This window comes from Macaca thibetana, chromosome 3, assembly GCF_024542745.1.
Source record: "Macaca thibetana thibetana isolate TM-01 chromosome 3, ASM2454274v1, whole genome shotgun sequence".
Taxonomy (NCBI): Eukaryota; Metazoa; Chordata; class Mammalia; order Primates; family Cercopithecidae; genus Macaca; species Macaca thibetana.
The window spans coordinates 89,398,711-89,421,107 of record NC_065580.1 but is presented as its reverse complement, the minus strand read 5'-3'; the positions used below and the strand labels follow the sequence as shown (position 1 = coordinate 89,421,107).

Here is a 22,397-nt window from a genome sequence, read left to right as displayed (position 1 = left end):
TGGTATTCACTAACACACCTATGAAAAAGAACTATGAGACCAAACAGCTCTCCTTCTGTTGTTCTTAAAATGACACTTTGGTCTTATCCTAAACAATAAGCTTTTAATAAAAACATCCACCAAAGCAAACAATTAAACAATACATAAAGCACCAGGAGGCAACCTCGTGGTTCAGTTACACTCTGGAGCTATTCCAAAGGAGAACATGTGGGTATTTTATAAGGAACAATACAATTCTCCAAAGTTATTATAAAACAACAAAATTTTAAATTGGGCCACATAAGCCTTTCTAACTTGGTGCAGATTTTATGCTCAGCTCTGACAATGGGAGGATTTCTCTATATTCTCATTTCTTCTAAAGTATGTTTAGAGACCTGTGCCAAACTCACCCTCTCTCTCTCCTTCTGTGTGTATCTTAGAAGAGGGCAAAATAATATTAATTTGTTAATTAAAAAATTCAGTCTAGTAAATTAACAGGTGAGTGAGCCTTCCTTCATACTAATTTTTTATTATACATATCATTTGATTTTTATTAATTGTCACATCCTCAAAAAACCAAACTAAATGGTATATATTAACAAACTTTTGGCAGACTTCAGTTCTCCTAATAATTTAGAATTTAATCAGTTCATGGAAACTGAGTCAGTAAAATATGACACACTCCAGATTTTATTATTTCTGTTCCTGTCTTTTTCACCTACTATGACGGTGTCATATTTATCGGAAAGGAAGGCATCACTGCATAATTTTTACAATGCTGTTTTCATTTTAGAAGTACTGAAACATAAAATAATTTACAGTGTCAGAAACTTCTACAAGGAAGACGACATGGGTATATAAAACAAAATCAGAGGTCTAATGAGGCAACTCTAAGAGACTTTCGGAAACTAAAAGTACAGAAGGATAAGAAACCCAGATCTCTTTGGGTAATAAAACTTTCAAATTCTAAATCTGTGCCTGTTCTATTCTTGCTCTTGGTTTTGAATGAACTCTTCTTCATTTATTTGCTTTTGACTTCTGTTCCAGTAAAAATGCTCTTTTGTTTCTGAACTTCAGTCCATTTCTGTAACTCCAGCATTGCTTTCATTCTAAAAGAGTTATGAACCAACTAAAAATACACGTCCTAGGTGAGCCAACATTTTATTTTCAGGTGCAACAATATGTTTCTTTAATGGGAAAGATAATGTGTACATGTTATTTTCTTGATGGCCTTTTCTACAAGTGTTTTGGGATATAAAAGATCTTCAAATTGAGATGCAGATTTAAAATTCTGCTGTGCTTAAATGTGGACTGAATAATCTATTTCTTCTCTTCTCCTCTCCACTTTGAAGTTGAGATACGAGTGATAATGGGACAAATGCCATTTTGCCAAGTCTTTCCCACTAGAAGTTTTGTCGTTCATAAGCTCACCACCCTCCATATGGCTTTACGACAGTAGTGCTGCTCTTTGGAATAGATGTTTAGACAACCAATACCCAGTACTGCAGTGCCCACAAGAAAGATGGGCAGATTCCTAATGGATACAAGAACAAGCCATTACCCTTCTAGAATAGTGCCTGAAAAGTTTAAATTTCTGCCTAAATGAAAACAGATGTTGATTTAAAAGTTTCATTTATATGACATCAAATCATTGGGATGAAATATGGAAAACTGAGTCTATCATCCACATGTTTGATGTCATGCAAAGACTTGAACTACTCTCTGAAAGTCCTGTCCACCAGAAAACAGTGTGAACTTCAGCTCTACATCTCAGATGCAATATCTGAACAGACCTTCGGTCGAGCAAAGTTTCCATGAGAATGATTCCTCCACACGGGAAAGTCAATATGTAAATTTTAATACTAGTAAGCCATTATATTTATCTAACTCTCAAAAAAGGGACTATAAATTTATATTTATGGTATATTAAAATAAACATTCAATCCCTTTTTTCCACATTATTTGTCATCTCAATAAATCTAGTAGTAGTAAACTTTAGATGTAAAATCATAGAAAAAGAGGGTAATTACTCAGTTTCAAAAAAAATTCACTCTATGACCCAAAGACATTGAAATTTGGTTAGAAAACAGCTGTTCAATGAAGTAAAGGATAAGTAACTTTTAATTGAGCGAGAGCTTTATCTTACCAGTGAATGAAGCAAATTCTAAAATATTCACTAGAACTCTGAAAAAAAGTGTGACTCTATAATTTATTAATTATGTTTACCTTCCATTCTGGCCATCTCATATCATTAACTACACAACAATTCCATTATTACTAGATTAGATTATTTAAGTCAATGAATTGATGTAAGCTCCTCGACAGTTCAAAAGATCTGCTATTTCTGGCCTTAAAATGCTCCACAATAATATTTCATAAAAAGATTGCATTTCTTCATATTTCAAAGTATTACACATACATTGAGAGGATTTTGTACAAGGCAAGGATTATATAATTCAGTGTTTCATCTGGAAAATCAAAACAAATCACTTCTAGGCATACAAATTACCTTTTTCTTAGAGAGAACTTCTAGAGAAAAGAATTAATTAAACATAGATATCCTTTTAATTAGTCCCCATTATTTGGAAAATTGTTTAATTGCTATACAGATTCCAGAAAACTTTTGGCTTTGGAACCATTTTAAGGCAGAGAAAAAATATTGTCTTAAAATTTTTATAGCTGATCTGACCTTTTAAAAATAATAATAAAAAGTAAGTTGTAGCATTTGATCTACTTTAAATAGCTCTTCACTGCAGATATCACTTCCCCTTCAAAACTTCAAGCACTTCAAGATACTTCCTGGACTTTTTACCTGAGCTCTGTACTGTCTAATAATATCATATCTCTTTGATGCTTGGCTCAAAAATCAAGTTTGCAAGTTTCCCTAGGAAGACAGGTGTGCATAAGATCAATTTACTCTCAGGGTCAAAGAGCAGAAATTCTAAGGGTATCTAGAGACACACACCTAGAAATTGTAATTTTTTGATGAAAATTGGTACAATATGTTGAACAGATGAGAGAAAAAATGTCCCTAAACTATATTTATTTTTGAAGCTGAAAAGCAGATAGAGCTGACAGCTTTCTCAAATTTATTCCTACGGAATTTTTTTTTCTTGTGACCTGCTTTGATAAAACTTTTTGAAACATCTCAACATACTGAAAATAGAGAACAAAATTTGGACAGTGAATAACTGTGGTTCACACTAGCAATAAATTTATATGTATTGCTTTTTATTGAAATAAAACTTTAATAGGTGAAAATCATTACTGCTTTGTTACTAAGATTGATTGACAAGTTCAGATTGAAGCCCACATCTTCTTTATTAGTCAAATCTTTTAGAAAGAGAAAATGTGGGCTTGATTTGTGAGGCATGATAAATGGTCTGGGAAAGATGGTAGTAGGGCCAATTTGATATGTACAGTATTTCATATTGGCAAATTGTTTCAAGAAACTCCACCCTATTTCTCAAACTGTCTTCAACATCCTTGGGAAAATACATAATATCATGAGCTTAATATATTTACTTGTCACTAACAATTGAGAATCCATTGCAAGACTGGGAAGCATCAACCACAGCTCTCATTAACAAATTAAGATCCCAAATAATTTGACATTATTAAGTATGACTTTTGGATGACAATGAAATCATGCTTTATTTCAAAATTAAACCTAAATGTTCGTTTATCACTATGCATTCTATTAAAATTTAATTGATATTTTCAAGTTCTATTACATATCCCTTCCACGAAATCTAAATGCATACATAAGAAGAATATTTCTTTTAACAAAGATGAAAAAATTTATATCCCCATTGTAATCAGATTGGTTATTAAAAGGAAAAAAAGAACCAGGAGTTTAATTTGATAGGCTGTCTTACTATGTCAGATGAGGAGAAGGCACAAGGAGAAGTGGCTTGGAGATATCAAAGGTAGTGAAAGTCTAAATTTTCAATTTTGGGGCACTTACCAGTTTAGATGTCCAAGCCAAAGTTAAATAGACTAAAATGCATTACAAAGAATTTTTCAGTATATGATTGTTTTGTTATCCCATGCTCTTGACACAGGAACTACAGTTCCTGTATAGTTTAGGACCAACAAAGTACTGTCCCCACAATCACACTTGCTGCCATGGAATCTCCGATCACCATATACCAGCTGTGTGACATCAGGAAACCTACTGAAGCTCAAGAAGCATGGTAACTGCCTGTAGAAAACAGGAACACCTAACTCAAGGACTAGTAAAGCTTTTTAAAAAAATAAACAACTAGCAAAAATTAAAGCCTCGATGAATACTCTATATCACTATATTACTATTATTATTATATTGTTGTTTCTACAATGGTATTATTCACTTATCATGAAATTACATTAAAATATTAAATATAAGAACAATAACCAAAAAAAGAAACCCCACAGTATTTACTTAGTCGCCATTACCAAAAGAGTGAATCTAAATAGTTACTGATGGTCCCATTTTATCTCTCAAATAGAATTTAGAAACCTCTTTTTCAGTTTATACATATAACAAGAATATTTAGAAGTTAATCTCCTAAGAATTAGCCAGAATAATGATGACATATTTTATAAAATAAGAATGAGAGAAAAGAAAGTATTTTACTTATTTATGTGCTCCTGCCCCAAATTATCTACTCTAGTTCCATGGTAAACCCAACCATTGTAAGAAATCTCTAGGCTGACTATTATTGACTCATCCAAAGAGCACTTGCTCTGTGGATATGACAATAAAAGGTTTTATCTGGTTCTGCACTTGAGTTAAATGCCCTTTTTACATTTTTGTCACTTCCTGGGAGGAATCCCAGGAAGCCATCATTCCTATATTGAAGACTCAGCATCAGGAACAGAATTGCCACTTTGACTGGTGAACCAAGAATAGACAGGATATCTGGAAAGATTTCCAATCACAACTTTGTGTTAATGGATTTTAATTTTGCTTATGTCATTAAAGCAAACAGATATGAACTCAAGACAGGAGAAAGATAGAAACTGGGCTGCTTGTATATGCTCAAATGGTTCAATGGCTTTAACTATGTAGCAAGAACATTAAGCTTCTAAAAATTCCAGTTAATTATATGTCCAAAATATTTTAGCAAAGCCTAAATTTGGAAGCACATAGCATTTTGATTAAATACAGATACTACCTACATAAGTCAATTACTTAAAAATAGGTAGTTTTCAATAATAACATCAAAAATCTTGACTACATATGTATTACCTCTACTAGACAACTCTCTTAAAATCCACTTTTCAGTTGGCACACTGACAACCTCAGTGCAAGAGAGTCCTTCTAGGTCAGAGTTTTCCCCTGAAATGAACTTCCCTGAAGAGCTAATATGTACAGATCCATTGTCTATTGAAAATATGCATCAATAACAAATATTAACTAAGGTTAATCAATTAATTAATACATACTACAACATAGTGACATGAAAAGATGATATTTAAAAGCAGAACTTGTTTGCATCTAAAGAACCCAGATCAACAGCTCTATGACCTTTCTTTAGCTACTCCTCAGTATATGCCAAATGGGTCACTTTAATTATTTCATTAAAACCTGCTAAATTTAAGGAGCTTATATTTCTTTTCTTGAAATTAAAAGGGGCTACACAGGAATTGTCCTCCATTCACGCATTTGTTTATTTATTTAATAAAATAGGCATCATTTCAAGGACTACTAAAATCTTACTCATTGGAAATTGCTACTTATTTTTTAAACATTTTAAGATATTTTTCTCAGATTTAAACAGAAGCATGAGATTCACAACTGTCTCTTGCCCACTATAAACAAACCACTTAAATGGTCTGAGATAGTCACTTTAACATTTGCAGGACTCTTAAAAGAATTAGTCTTAGCCGGGCGCGGTGGCTCAAGCCTGTAATCCCAGCACTTTGGGAGGCTGAGAGGGGCGGATCACAAGGTCAGGAGATCGAGACCATCCTGGCTAACACGGTGAAACCCCGTCTCTACTAAAAAATACAAAAAGCTAGCCGGGCGAGGTGGCGGGCGCCTGTAGTCCCAGCTACTCGGGAGGCTGAGGCAGGAGAATGGCGTGAACCCGGGAGGCGGAGCTTGCAGTGAGCTGAGATCCGGCCACTGCACTCCAGCCCGGGTGACAGAGCGAGACTCCGTCTCAAAAAAAAAAAAAAAAAAAAAAAAAAGAATTAGTCTTTAGAAAAAATAATGAGATTGCTTAGCAGGCATTCAGCAAAAGATTTGTTCAATAAAGAGAAGTCTGACATTCTTACAACAAAATGAATAGATGTTCAGAGTTCTTTGTAAAGCATAGTTTTTGAGAAGCCAAGGTAGTTCCCTCAGACTTTTGCTACGTTCACTTAATACCTGAGCTTGACAATGCTCCTATCGCCAACATTATTCCCTCTTTCTTCTCTGATTCATTCATTTATTCATTGACTCATTCAATCAAATATTATTGAATAGCTCTTCTCTGCCATGTTGTTCACTGGGCATTTGTGCCTTAGGTTGGGAGGCTATGTGAGTATGAAGGTCTTACACTTTGGTAAAAAGTCACTGTGCTTTATTACTCCTGAGTATTTTAAGTCATAAACAGAAGAGAGTAGCAACGTGGTGTGACAAAAGGAGCATAGATTGTAGAGTCACAAACCAACTTCAAATTATTGCCCTTCCAATTAGTAGTTCTGTGACTTATATAAAGCACTTAAGAATTAGCCATAACGTCTATAAAGTTTCTAATCTAGGACCTAGCATGTAAGATCTCAATAAAAATAGCCATAATTATTTTATACAATAGTAACCTTTGAAATATATCTTAACTGAACATAAAACATATTTGATACTGAATATTTTAAGAATTCTCGTGAAGAATCTTAAATATACCCTTCAATTATTTCAGAGATGAATGATAACTGCTTGGAAGAAATAACTAGTCATTTGAAATAATTTAGTTATTCTATTATATTTTTAAATTATATTTAAAGCTTTAAACATGAAATCTTTGGTTTGTCTATGATTTTTTTTTGCCATAGAAAAAGTACATAATAGAAACCACGAAGGCAATATATGTGACAAATTCTAGATAGTAAAATAAGCAGCCATCTTATATCCCACTATAAATGTAGCTTCACAGGGAGAGAGGCTTTCCAAAAGATACTTATAAGAGTCCAGAAACAATTAAAAACTAAGAGAAAAGAAAAAGCACCATTTACTCTTTCCCCCACCTCCATTTCCTGCACCCACACACAGATGCCAGAAAGATCTTCTGGTTCAATACTAGGAAACAAGAAGTGTATTAAGGATAAGCTTAGAAAATAATACTACACTAAAAATTATTTGGCAGTCATCTGACTAAGCCCAAATTGACAAAGGAGTATATACAGGTATTATTGGGCTATCCTTTGCTTGCATAAGAGTTTACAAAGTATGATTCATTTTCTTTCTACCAATCCCTCCCTGATGTCCTTGAGCCAATAGAGAAAGATCATTTCACGGCTCCATGCATTTCACAGTTCATTCTCTCTGCCCAGTCAGTATGAATACCCCGTGACTCGAATTCCTTTTTTCCCCTTGAACGTTCCCACTTATCTTTAGAAGCAAAGGTTGAACAATGCTTGATGAAACCTTTCCTGAAATCATTCAGGACAAGTTAATCATTTTATGTGCTCTGAGCGCTTCTGTTCTCTAGAACAATAAGTATGACTTACATTATGATCCCTGAAAGTAACAACAGCTCTGAATTCCAAGTGCTTACCACAGTGCCTGGCATATAATATGCGTTCAATGCCAGTTTTTGAAATGAATGGCTTACTTAGCCATAACAAATTCACAAGTACTTCCAGTCATAAATGATGAATAGCAGACATGCCATAGTTCAAAAGTGGCAGGATTCTTATAAATTAATCTGGTTCTTAAATAAATATCGACATTGAAAGCCAGAAATTTACATTTCTGCAGCCTAGCTAAATAATGCCACTTCTCTAATTAAACTCAAGTAATGGAGATACACTGGGAAGCTTTGAAAAGTTTTGCTAATATAAAGTGTCGACCTTCCAGGCAAAGAAAAGGTGCCATTCTTGAGAATAGTCAACCCCATTCAGGAGTATGTCATTCATTTACCATTTAAACCACAAAACAATATGTGCACTTAATATCTGCTTTTACATTATTTGATGAAATGGTTGTGTTCAAAGAGATTCTTTAGAAAAAAATCTCATCCACCACTCACTTTGTGATGGGAAAACAAAGGCACAAAATAGAAGTTGCCTTTCATTTCTGTGCATACATGATTTATTTTTATGTAAAGCTATAGTACCCCAAATAGAACTATAATGATTTTAAAAATCTATGAATTCTGCATCAAAGATAATGGATATGATTGTATGAAATAGTAAGGTTGAGAATTTAATGTTTATTTAATGTGAATTTAATGTATATCATGCAAGTTACCAGGTTAACTTGGGAGGCAGACAAATAAATTCATATGTGATATCAAAATGAAATCTATTATCCTGTTAAAGTTCCTACAAGATATTAATAATGTTTGTGAAATTTGCAAATGTAATAGTATGTGTGATGTTGAAAAAGAGAATTCATAACATTAAAACCTCTATTTTTTTCGCATAATTTTTTATTTTGCTCATAATTAAAGCAAAATGTCTTCACAATCAACCCAAGTTTACAGTAGAAAAATTTATTTCAGTCATTTTTTCTACATTGTGGATATCTTTGTGTATATTTTTTCCCAAAATACACATTCCAGAACGTGGGTAGAATTTTCCTTTGTATCTTGAATGCCAAGCCAAACATATTTATTTTAAATGTATTTTTTAAACAGCTATTTTTCTATCGTTTTTCCTGGACCTGCTTTCTCATGAGAAATGAACTTCAAATGAGACAACGAAGTATGCGTGACACACAGGACAACAGAAACCCACCAAAATTTCATTAATTAAAAAATTCCCCATTATTTCCGTAAGTTTCAAATGTAGGGTATCAATAGGATTTTCTTCATGGGAACTTGTAAATGGCAAATTTCAAAACTATGAACACCTGTAAGGTTTTTTAATGTGGTTGTTTTGCTTTCAACTAAATAGAAAATTCAAGAAATTATGCATTACCAATAGGCTAAAACCTCTTCCAAAAATCTTGCAAGGGAGGCTCCTCAGGTTTAATTAACTAGACTCATTGACATCTGAAAAAAGACTACTGTTTAAACTACAAACTAGTGTTTTCTAAATTCCAGAGAAGAAATGCTCATTTTTAAAATTCTCTCAAAGAAAAGCTTTTAATTTGTTTTTTCTTATTTATATTAATATTTAGTTATTTGCTTAGACAAAAGCACAACGCTATGTGAATACATTGTAATTAATGTTACATTTTGTAGATTTTGTTCCAGAGAAACTGGAAACAACTAATTAATTAGTTAATGTTTTCATGTGAAAGGAAAACTATACAAAAGTCACTTACCCTACCATCAAATGAGATTGCCTTGGCCAATGTCATCAAAATGAGTGAGCTGCCCAGAACTAGGAATGCTAAATGGTGCTATGTAAAAAAGGAATTCTGTAGTCCAATGAAGTTTGAGAAATGCTTGGTCAACAAAATTAAATAGGTAATGAAGAACTTCTCAGGGCAATGAATATGCTAATGTCTACTGTAAAAATCACATCATATGTTATAATAGGCAGAATTTTCCAGACAGAACTATTTAAAAATAAATCTTTTTTTCTCCTTATTTGGGAGGGAAGGGAGAAAATGGGCCATTGGCCAATATACCTGTATAATTAAAACCAGGTCTTGATATACCTTTTCTTCTTACACATATTCCTATGTGGCTTTGAGCGATAATTTACCTTAATTACATTTCTCTTTCATATTTGGTGTTATTTCAATGGACATTTATTTTCCAATTTGCCACTTTCAGAGAGAAAGAAGTACCAACCTGAATGCTTCAAGGTACTCAACATCTCCCATGGGAGGATCAAGGCCACCTGTCCAGGCAATATTTATATTGTACCCTTCTCCAAGGCCTGTTCCAACCTGGGAAGAGAAAGACACACCATGGTAGGCAGAGAAGAGGGCAAATGGAAGAAAGCAAGAAGAGAGGAAAACAAGGATAGGGGAGCTCTTGAAATAAACATCAAACAACACATCAAATCAGCCCAACCTTCCCTGATGAACAGTGCTCTGGGTTATGCACTTGTTCTGCACTGGTTTTTGGTCCCATGGGACAATTCAGTAATCTCGTGTAATTTAAAACACCAGCAAAGGACAAGAAAATTAGGGGTAATCATGCAATGCAATTACCTGAAAGATACAAATAAAAGTGGGGCTCTAAAGAAATAAACCGAACCTCATTTGGGGCTCCACTGCCAGGGAAAAAGTTCCCTTCATCATAGCGATGGAGTGAAATGTACAGGATGCTGGGGTCAGCATAAAAGGCCTGCTGGGTACCGTTTCCATGGTGAACATCCTACGGGGAAATGAAAACAGACGACAAATACAGTCATGTCTAACTTTGTGTGGAGACAACCTTTCTGATTTCTAGTTCCCTGTCTTTCTACTCCACTTTCTTTTTCATTTTCTGTCTTCTCACTACGTTCCTCTTTTCTTTCTCCCATTCAGCCTGCTTCCACACCACCCCCTTTACTTCCTGAACTTTCAGGCAAATTACCCTTTAATGCACTCATTTTTTAAACTGGCTTCTAAAAATCAGGAAACCACAGCGAGCATGCCCTGGAGACTCCAGATGAGCAGTCATTGAGAAAGCCCAGTCCTTTGGTACAATTAGATATTTATACACCGGCTCTTTGTACTCTTTGCTTCAGTGATGGAATCTTGCATCCTGTTTTATGGAGGAATTTTATGACTTATTAACTGCCAACAGTTCATAACCCCTCAGGCTTAATTAACTAGCCTCATTGGCCTCTGAAAAAAGACTAATGTTTAAACTAAACTACAAACTAGTATTTTGCAGAAGGATCTATGGCTTACAGGGCATTTTCGCAATTCTTGACAGAACACTAAACATACGTGTATGCATTGATTTGCCAAGTCCCACCATTAAGGTCAAAGGCTTTGCAACCAGCTGAATAAATTGGCTTTCTTGAAGCGTTCAGTTCAGTTAGCAATCCCTCCGCAGTTAGAATCACTTCAAAAGAGAAGCCAGATGCAAAAAAACTTCATATTTCATTTTGATAAAATGGTAACGCAAGAGTCGAAGACACAGGAGCATGAGCTCATTAGCTCTTAAATCATTTGGGCCAAAGCAGAAGGATGGCATGGGGTTTTATGCAATCTTGTGCAATCTACCTAATTTAAATATTATATAATGACTTTCTTTACAGCCTCCTTCCTGCTCTTTTTTCCTTTCCCTACACCAGTCCTCTTTCCCATTCAAAAGAAAAAAATAGCTTGATATAAAACTTGACAGTTCTTTTTTCTCACTGTTTTATGATACAGATACATGCCAGAATTGATATAAGAAAGGTAAGTCAATAGAACTAATAGCATTATTTTAAATGTCTTCACTGAAAGACCTCAAGTGCAAAAAAAAAAAAATCCTTAATTAATATGCTTCATAATATCTTCTGAACAAAAATAATGAGCCACTCCAAAAGTGGGTAATTTATGTATTTGCATTCAATAGAATATGACTGCTATACTTTAAACATACATAGCTTCTGGTTCTGTTATTTGAAAGTTGTAAAAACTTGTAACTATATACTTACTTTATATTAGTAAGATACAGAATCACACTATTTTCAACAATGATTCCTACAATTTTTAGTCAGGCACTATATAAATATCTGGTATGGATTATTTAATAAGTAAACAGAGGCTCAGAGAGTTTCAGTTACTAAGATTATACAGGTAATAAGTTGCATGACTGGGTCTTGAATCTACTTCCTATTCCAAAGGCCAAACTCTTAATGATTATACAGTTAACTGAAACTTACATTCATAATCTCTTTGATCCTCTTGGCAAAACTGTGAGGTGGGTTGTCAGTCATTATTGCTCCTTAGGAGGTTTATATGACCTGTCTTCATGCCAATCTCCAGCCCAGTACTCCTTCACTAGACACTATCATAGCCTCCTTTTGGTGAATTCTGAAAACCTGCATTGATCTTACCATCCATGGCATAGACATACAATAATCCTTTCCCCTTTTTGAATGGTACACATATCCAAAATTAAGAAATCATAATGTTGGGACAGATACACATTATCCCAGAAAGTTGTTTCAGCTAAAGACATACATCATCAGGAAAAAAAATAACTTAGTCAAATTGTATTAATTCCTGGATTTCTGAATATCCCAAGGAAAGGAAGGAGGAGATAAAACTATTTTCCTTTATGTAAACAAGGGTGAAAAAATTAAAGCCACAATGTCTTTTGTGTTTATTACTGGATATCTAGAAAATGGACAAATAAAATATTTTGAAAAACAACATTAAGGGAATATTTGTATTTCCCCTAAACAATAGTAATTTTAGTCAGTTCTAAGACACATTTGGTCTGAGCATAAATGCATCCACAATTTGAACAGCAGAAAAACATTGCTTTGATTACTTTTGTTTCTCTGGGGACACTGTAAATGTTTACTTAAAACAATCACATATAAAATGATATGTTCTCTCAGATATAAAATTGTTCTTGAAAAACGTGTTACTCAATTTCTGAGAAACAAAATCCTGTTCACAGCATAATAAGATTTTCAACAGACATTATTATCAAAATACATAAATCCATTCTAATATGGCAATTCTTGATTCTGTATTCATATCCACCAAATATTTAGTGATAAAGGTTAAATTCAATTATGCCTTTTGTTTGGGGGAACAACTTACAGTATAGTCTTAAGAATATCATTTTTTTAAGGCTGGGCATGGTGGCTCACGCCTGTAATCCCAGCATTTTGGGAGGCCGAGATGGGCAGATCACCTGAGGTTGGGAGTTCAAGACCAGCCTGACCAACGTGGAGAAGCCCCGTCTCTACTAAAAATACAAAAATTAGCTGGCTGTGGTGGCACATGCCTGTAATCCCAGCTACTCGGGAGGCTGAGGCAGGAGAATCACTTGAACCCAGGAGGTGGAGGTTGCGGTGAGCTGAGATCATGCCATTGCACTCTAACCTGGGCAACAAGAGTGAAACTCTGTCTCAAGAAAAAAAGGAAAAAAAAGAATATCATTTTTTTTGTTCATTTTCCTTGCTGTAAAATATTCATACAAAATACTCATTGGTCAGGTATGATCTAAAGCTTGCTTCTGCATGGCAGCACATATATAATAAACTAAGATAAGAAAATTATTGGTGATTGTGAGAAATTACTATAGAAATGAAACAAAATGAAACATTAAAAGCCCCAAAATAGACCTTGTATCTAAGATATGTGGGGAAATGCTGAAAAATCATTTAAATATGTTACTGGTTAAAAAGCATACTGCAAACATTGATGTTGTATAAGGATTTAGAACCTGTATATTTTCACTATTATGTTAAAATAACTTTGAGTAACTTTGAATAAATCATATATTCTACCAGCTAATGTTATCACTCCTAGTTATTTAGTTTAGGGACTTGTAATAAAGATCTAAATGAACTTGATCAACAACGCAATTTCCCCAAATCTAAGGACATTTGAATTAACTTTCCTTTTACAAAGACAGCTTAAAAAGTGCTATTGTCAAACTAAAAGTCACGTTACCTAAAAGCTACCTGAGTCATACAGTCTTACTTGCAGGACAAGTTAGTCCCCTAAACACAATGGCCAGTCTCTTGCAAGTTGAAAAGCAAGTACACCTGCTCCCTCTCCACACCCATCTGAATATGTTTGGGATCTGCCTCAGAAAGGAAAATGGAATAAATGAGCTCCACAGATCAGCTAGAATCATTCTTGCCTAAAATACTCAACACTGCTGAATTTGGCTGTGACCCAAAGTAGCAGGCGAATTAGAACTCTAGCTCTGTATTTACTAAGCATATAAAAACGCTGAAACTGCTGGACAAAGGAGTACCTTTGCCATCTATTGGCGCTATAATTTGTGGAGTTAGTTCACACCCCCCAGTTAACATTAATGACTTTGGATTTGCAGGAATAACTTTTTTGTTGTTCTTTATTTTGGCTATTGAAAAGCCATCTATTGGCTTTTTCATTGCTAACTTGCAGAATAGACCTGTCAGCCAGGGAGAACGGATGTCTCAAGGCCACGTGGCACTTTAAAACTTCCTTCTCAGCAGCTGGAAGAAACAGGAATTTCCTCAAAGTAGCCCTGCAGCTGCAGAATTTGGAAGACTTGAAAGTAAGAATATGTGGGCTGGTGGTGATCTCAGAGGCAACCCTTTGGACAGAACTCCATATATTTAGAGAATCTGAAACAAAAACTTCTCGTCTACTACAGCCTGTTGGGAAATCAGTATGCTTTCTGATTGGATAATGGAGCAAATACATAATCAAAGGCCAGGAAGCTTACAGGAAACTCCTTGGAGCTACCAGGTAACTTATTTTATAAATCGTATCAGATTTTTCCAGCAGTCTTTTATTCCTATACTGTATTCCTGTACAAAAACAAAACTTTACATATAAATCCTCTGAAGTACAAAGTAGCCATTTACCACAAGGGAGGCATTTTAGCTTTCAAGTCTCTTGTACAATTCACTACTTTTAAGTCTAGATATCACAAATGTGTTTTCAAAGGGGACTCCTAACAGTTTTTGACTATCCTCCTACAACCTTAAAATGGTAGCAGAGGAGATTCTTTAGAAAGTAAACACTAAAAGATCCTTAAGGATAGGACAAACAGTTGACCAATCAATCACCTTCTTACATAATTTTCACAAATTTAGAAAGCTTAGAAAAATTCTTTCCCCACAATCTTTGCTCTTTATCTGCTTTTCTTAAGTTTCTGGCTTATCTTCCTGGCATAGAACTTACAGAACAAGGAGCATACTATTTTCTAAAATTTAATATCTTACAAATTATGCAGAATGGCAGTTATTAATTAATTTAGCTGTCATTTTGCATATAAATGAGAAAATGGGTACTGATGTCTTGATTTTTGTAAAATTGTAACATCTTGCTGTTGTAAGTATATCTAGGCCTTCAACACATTTCTTTAATGGTGAACTATGACCGACATTGAGACTTAGGCATGTTTGGAAAATACATGGATAGTCGGGTTTCAATATTCTTCTCTCCGAAGTGCTTGCAGGAATGCTTCAATATAGTGTGTGAAAAACACCCATTCCAACGAAGCACAACAAATGGGTGTCGTTCTTCCATTTCTTTTATCTTCGTTTTAACTTAACTAAGCATTTCTTCACATGGCTTTGTTTGTGCTCTCTCAACCCTTTGGTGTGCCTGCTTAACTGAATTCGAAGGCTGGAGGGCGAGGCCGTGACTTCCAATAAGATTTAATTATGAGTGCAGATATGAACAAGATTTAGACTATTAAGGCTTGCACTTCAAAAAAAACCTTTAGCATATTTTGCCTTTAAATCTTTTATCACCTGCAAAAATTAATTAAGTTCAGATGTCCCAGGTTCAGTTTGGATGCCAGGGTTCATTTCCTGTCTATGCTTTGTCAGACAACCTATTACACCTCCTCGTGAACTGGAGGCAAACCGAAAACGGGGCTCATAAATCACTATTCACTTCTCTTTCGCCCTTTCCTGGGTTGGTCCTTTTTGTACGGGGCAGATCTCCAGCTCATTATTCATGAATATACTGTGGACAATATGCCAAGTGTCATCTGCTTTTAAACAAACCATTTGTTAAACAAATTATAACTTTATTGTGTAAGAATGCATCACGTTAAAATGCAAGACTAATCTAATGCCTCTGACTTTTAATCACTCAGGGTTCCTTTAGAGAATCATCCCAAACTGGCATCTGAGATTGGAGATCTTTTCAGTAACAGTGACATGCGGACTTGTTTTAATAATACCACTGTTGCACAACAAGCAACATGATTGCTAACCAGGGGAAGTGGCCAATTGGTTACCAAAGCAACAGCATTCTTTCCAGCACATCTGACTATTGAGTCTATATTCTGTAGGGAAAAGTAAATTCAGGTTCTGTTGGGTTATTTTAACTGTGGAAGTATCAATTCATTTAAGGATCATAAAAGTTGCCCTGATCTGCGCCTTCTTCTCATTAAATTGCAGTTAACACCATGAAAGTGAAACGTGAATGTTTATGGTTTCAGAACTGCAATCCTGAGTTTAATGAGTTTCCACATTCAAAGGAAACACACCCTTCAGTTGTTTGCAAGTGCTAAAAGCAAGACAACCCTAACAGAGAAATACAAATCCACTCCCTTTTATCTAGAATCACTGAAAATGCAGCTCTGGCCAGGAATACATACCAGATCTACAATCAATATCTTGCTTATATTTAGTTGGTCTCTCAAGTATTTGGCGGTAATTGCAACTGAATTAAAAAAGCAGAACCCCCTGCGGAATAGAGAAGAACAGAGAAATAAGAAAGCAAATCATCCAGGAAAACCATTATAAATAATGTTCAGAGCATTTTTTTTTAAATGCTATATGATCTCTGAAGCCATAAATCTGCTTCTGGGAGTACCTCGCAAGATTTTTCAGTCCATCTGTTAACAATTAAAGGCTTCAGAAACATGCACGGGGCAGGTGACCGCCAGGAACCGTGGTGCTTGGAGATGGGCAACAGTCCCTGGTACTTACATGGCTGTGGATTCTTCAGCGTGATGGCCAGGGGGCCTCACAACAGCAAACCCATTCTGCAAAAACAAGACAGGTTTTCAATGGTCAGATATAATGGTGAGGGGAGGAGAGGGATTGCTTGGATCTCCAGGCACGACAGTGCCTCAGGCACACACACACAAAACTGAAGTCTCATACGCTTCCGAGATTGTTTTTGTTCCCCCATTGCCAGTCACAGAATGAAGAGAAACAACACATATGATCACATTTTCTCAGATCATGTCCAAAAAGAAGTCTCTGAGTCAGGGGAAGGACAGGATTCAGGGAGTTGCACCTAGCTGGCAAACATGCACGTCAGCTGTTAAACTAGCATGATTCATTTTCAAGAACAACTTCTTATTTTATGACATCAACATCCTACAGAGGGAGAAGAAACTCACTCTTGGTGCAGGTCTGGGTCAAAGTTTGGAAGGACCAGAGAAGATCCAAAGTGAAAATTCTTTAACTGGATCTCCTCGATGGTTATTTACACTGCAATGTCAGTAAAATGATAAATTTACACTCACACACTCACATAGACACAAAAGAAATCCCAGAAAGGTGAAAAAGAGAACAATGGAAAGCCCACATTTCTTCCAGTCTATAAATTTAGCTTGGATGACCGCCAAGACTTGCAACTTTATTGGATTCCCTAAGTCAATTTCTAGCCCGCGTTCTGGAATTTTATAAAGAATTCCAGGGCTGAGAAGCAAGCAGATCTATCCATGATCAAGAAATGCCTTAACCTCCAGATTAGTTGGAATGCATCACGGAAAGCTGAAGTAACTCCGGCATGAAGGCAGGGAACTATAAATCCTTGCAAAACCAGCATGCTCAGAAAAGTTGGGTTGTTTGACGTGAAGTAATCATTTATCACATGGTTCACACCACCTTTCACTTAACTATGGTTCAAGTAACATGCTCAAAAGAGCACGTGAATGCTGTTTTATACACAATCCTAAAACTTTTGAAATAATTTCAACATACCCCAAGGACTTTTATTTTCAAACCTTTCACTGCAAATATAAAAATATTGAGAAAACTAATCTATTCTCTAGGTCTTCAAATGCACACACATTTTTCCAGAATGTTACGGTCATTAACACACAATGAGTTAATTTGCTATATATTTTGTTGAATATATATAATAATAAACTCAGAAGCAAATTAGAATCATATAATATCAATTAGAAATCTAGTAATGGTGATAAACATATTCCCTGTTCTTATTCTTAAGACACTTACTATCTCTCTGATGGTAATATATTAATATGGAAGAAACTATCAATGAAAAACACAAGATAATAGAGACTGAAATATTAAGATGGTAGATTGACACTATAGAGTGCTACAGGACTTCTGAGAATGGAGAATTTGGTAAAGATTATGACAGATGCACATAGTTCACTGGGAAACCAATAGTTAGGATGAAAATAACAATTATATAATACAAGGCAATATAATTAGCATGTAAAGAACTATTATGATTAGATCAACCACACTAAAATTTTGTGATTCAATTAAAAATATGTTTAATGGGTTAAAGGTATGACATAACAACATACAGAAGAAAACACCCAGTAACCAGTAGCTATTTAAAAATTCAACTTAATTAGTAATTAAATGAACATAGCTTAAAATTCCAGAGAGAAGCCATTTTCTACCCTGGAAATTAAATTTTTAGAAAATGTTCTATGCTGACAATGGAGTAGGTACGCTAAATGCTCATATGCTGCTTGTAGAAGGATAATTCATTAGAGCCTTTGTAGAAAATAATTCACCTCTATGTATCCAGAGCCTTAAAAAAAAATACGTGTCTTCTGATTTAGTCATCTAGTTAAAAAAGTTCTGCCTTAAGGGTGCCATTAACTATGTACACAAGCAATTATGTAAAAGATAGTATCTAATTTATAATAGGGAAAACCAAATTACTTTAGTGAGCTAACGTTAGGTGATTGGTTAATGACTTATGGTACATTTATACCATGGGCTATTAGATAGTCATTAACATTTTGTTATAAATACTTAGTGGAACCGAAAATACGTTATAATGTTCATTTTTGAAGTGTTAGTATTAATAATATACATAGTATAATACATATGAAGGAAGGGTTAATATGGGTTATTTTATTTTTAATTTATAATTTCATATATATATATAGTTTTTGTTTTGAGACGAGGTCTCACTATGCTGCCCAGGCTTGTCTCAAATTCGTGGGCTCAAGCATTCCACCCACCTTGTACTCCCAAAGTGCTGGGATTACAGGTGTGCACTGCTGCACCTGGCTAAATTTCATGTAGTTTTCAAATAGTTTTACAACAAAAAATGAATTATCTAATAGTGAAAAAATATATATAACAGGGAATATTGAGAGGTAGGTGTTAATGGGTCTTACCAGAAAAGTTGTGTTTACAAAGGAAGAAAAAAAAATTTAAGGCATCCTAGGCAGGGGTTAAAGCATGAAAACAAAGAAGAAACGATTTTAGTATTATGGAAGAAAGTCAATCTGACCCTAGAGTTTATGTTAAGAAACAAAATGGAAATGAAATCTCATAGGTAATTAGCTGGATTATAAAAAACAAAACAAAACAAAACAAAAAACCCAGACTTGAATACTGTCTTCCTCCTTTCACTTCTTTCATTTACAGCTAAATTCCTTGAACGAAGTATCTGCTTTTCACTTTATAATCCTTTGCGGGAACCTCCATCATTCTGCTAAACTCTTTCTGAAACTGCTTAATCTTAGGTTGAAAATGATCTTCTTCTCGCCAAAATCAACAAACTTTTTCTCAGTCATCATGATCCACCCAAACCTTCCATTGTGCTCTCAGGAATATCAAACTCCTCTACATTTTCCATATATTTTCTGAGTGCCCCCCTTTCCTTAGCTGAAACCTCAAAAAGTTGCTTCTCCCACAATCTGCTCAAGTGGTAGCTGTTTCCTCTCTCACACCTCACAAACCTGCCTGCAGCAGCAGGCAGAGTTGGTGTCCTTGTTTCTTCACTGCTGCTTTGAGAACACAAAGTCCACTGCACCTATCCCCACAATACTTTCTTGTAAAAAAGAACTGTATCACTCAGAAAAAGAGAAGACAGAACGCAGTTAGATGCCCGACTCTGAGTCCTAATGCAGTCCGGGTTCCTTTATTCTCTGTTACACTAGAGAAGGTGTTAGTCCTTCTAAAATCTGTCTCACTGCCTGCAATTTGGACCCCAACCTTCCTGCTTTTCTACCATCCCTTATAAAACTTTTCCCACTAACATGTTACATTTGTATAATTCCCCTCCAAATTATAGACATTGTATTGAGATTCAAATAGGTTCAAGCTTCTGCTATTAAAAATGTATGTTATATAAATATAATATTATAAACATTATATAAATATAAACTATATAATATATGATATATGTGTGTATATTTATGTGTGTATGTGTATATATGTGTGTATTTGTTTATATGTATATATATATGTGTATGTGAAGATTTTATATATATCTATATAATTTTAATTATATATTTTTATAATTATATACAAATATATATTTTTTATAATTTATGTATATATAAAATCTTTGTCCTTAATCCTATCAATCCCTCTGGTTCCCACACTTTTCTTCTTCTCCATTTAATAGTCAACATTCTTCAAAAGGTGATCTGTCCTACTTTCTCCTTTTCCTCATGTCTCCTTCAGTTACCAACCTCTAATTTCTCCTCCAACCTCATTAGTCCACTAAAGAAGTTCTTACAAAAGTTACCAGTGGCCGTCATGCTACTAAATCCAAGGTCATCTTTTTTCATCTCAGCCTTCTGGCCCTAAACTTTCAAAACTATTGGCTGCATCTTCCTTTTCACAAGACTATTCTTGGCTTCTGTAACTTCATGCTCTCCTGGTTTTCCTCTATCTTTTCCCTTCCTAATCAGTCTCCCTTGGAGGCTCATACTAAGTCTTCTCATTTTTAAATACTGAAATTACTCAAGTCCAAGTCTTTGTCTTTTCCTCTGCTTTTCCACACCTCCTAGGCAAGGCCACCAGTCTTATGAATTCAGCCATCACTCATCTCATATATTTCACAGACTTCTATTTCCAAAGATGGACTCTTCTCTGGGAACCAGCCCAATATATATTAGTCCATCTACTCAATATCACTTGGATGCATCAAAGTCATTTAAAACTCTATACCAAGATCAAACTTCTGACCTTCTGCCAGACTTCTCTAACTTAGAAATGGAACCATGATTGATCCAGTGGCTCAAGTCAGAGACCAATGAGTTGTCTTTAATGGCACCTTCTCCCTATCCTTTCTCCATCCCCTTTTATTTCATGACAAATTCCTGTTGATTTTGTTTTTAAATATCACTCAAATGTATGCAGTTATATCTGAATGCATTCCTTGAATATGTTGCCTTTTGAATTCCTGCCTTTTGAATTACTCCTCCAGTAATTATTCTAACATCCACACAGTGGATAAGACACCAGAGCTCACTTTGTGAGTGCTCAGACGAAAGGCACATGAGGGTGGCAGATGGAAGATGGCTGTCTGCAAGCCACAAAGAGAGCTCTCACTGTGTGATTCAACATCCACACAGACAATCCATTCAATATCCTGATTTCTGAGTTCTCTGACTCTTTGCTTTCAATACATTAGTTTTTTGTTTACAGTCATATTCCTAGACCCTATCATTACCAATAGCAACACCACTTTCATGATTTCAATGTCAAGCATCCTACTCTCCTACTATCCTATCACTCCAGTTATAGCTTCATCTGAACCAGGACTTCCAATCCATTCATCTTATTCATGTTTGCTTATCCATCAATCACCCCCACCACCATGTTTGCTTTCCTTCTTATCTGGGTTAAACTTCAGACCCATCATTAAATTTACTTTCTCACATACACACTTAGTCATCTTGTCTCTTTCTCCCGCCAGCATACTCCCTTTGTGTATTCTGCTCAGGTTGCCATAACTCATGACCATAGGTTAGGTGGCTTACACACAGACATGCATCTCTCACAGTTCTGGATGCTGGAAGTCCCAGATCAGCTCCAGCAGGGTTTGTTCTCTGGTGAGAGCTCTCTTTGTGGCTTACAGACAGCCGTCTTCCCTCTGCCATCCTCAGGTGCCTTACGTGTGAGCACTCACAAAGTGGGCTCTGGTGTTTCTTCTTCTTCTTCTTCTTCTTCTTCTTCTTCTTCTTCTTCTTCTTCTTCTTCTTCTTCTTCATCCTCTTCCTCTTCCTCTTCTTCCTCGTCTTCTTCCTCGTCTTCTTCATCTTCTTCTTCTCCATCCTTTTCTTCCGTCTTCTTCTTCTTCTTCTTTCTTCTTTCTTCTTTCTTCTTTCTTCTTCTTCTTCTCTTTTTCTTTTTTCTTTACAGGGTCTTGCCCTGTCACTGGGCCGGAGTGCAGTGGTGCCATATCAGTTCACTGCAGTCTCAACCCCTGGGCTAAAGTCATCCTCCCACCTCAGCCTCCAGAGCAGCTGGGGCTACAGGCACACACCACCACACCTGGCTAATTACTATTTTTAGTGAAGATGGGATTTTGCCCTGTTGCCCAGGCTGGTCTCAAACTCCTGAGCTCAAGTGATCACCTGCCTTAGCCTCCAAATTGCTGAGATTACAGGTGTGAGCCACTGTGCCTGGCCTCTTCCACTTCTTACAAGGGTACCAGCCTATTTGACTGGGGACCTTAAGACTGCATG

At 35.5% G+C, this 22,397-nt stretch overlaps 1 protein-coding gene across 24 annotated transcripts in view; it reads right to left on the bottom strand.

The window, feature by feature from the left end:
* HDAC9 (histone deacetylase 9) overlaps window positions 1-22,397 on the bottom strand; it is a 927,498-nt gene that overhangs the window by 158,045 nt on the left and 747,056 nt on the right. For all 24 annotated transcript variants that reach the window (XM_050783085.1, XM_050783067.1, XM_050783066.1 and 21 more), the window contains 4 exons: window positions 16,675-16,730; window positions 16,341-16,428; window positions 10,326-10,445; window positions 9,915-10,012 (listed from right to left, as the gene is read on the bottom strand). In XM_050783085.1, coding sequence (XP_050639042.1) covers window positions 9,915-10,012; window positions 10,326-10,445; window positions 16,341-16,428; window positions 16,675-16,730 — 362 coding nt within the window. The remainder of the gene's footprint in view (window positions 1-9,914; window positions 10,013-10,325; window positions 10,446-16,340; window positions 16,429-16,674; window positions 16,731-22,397) is intronic.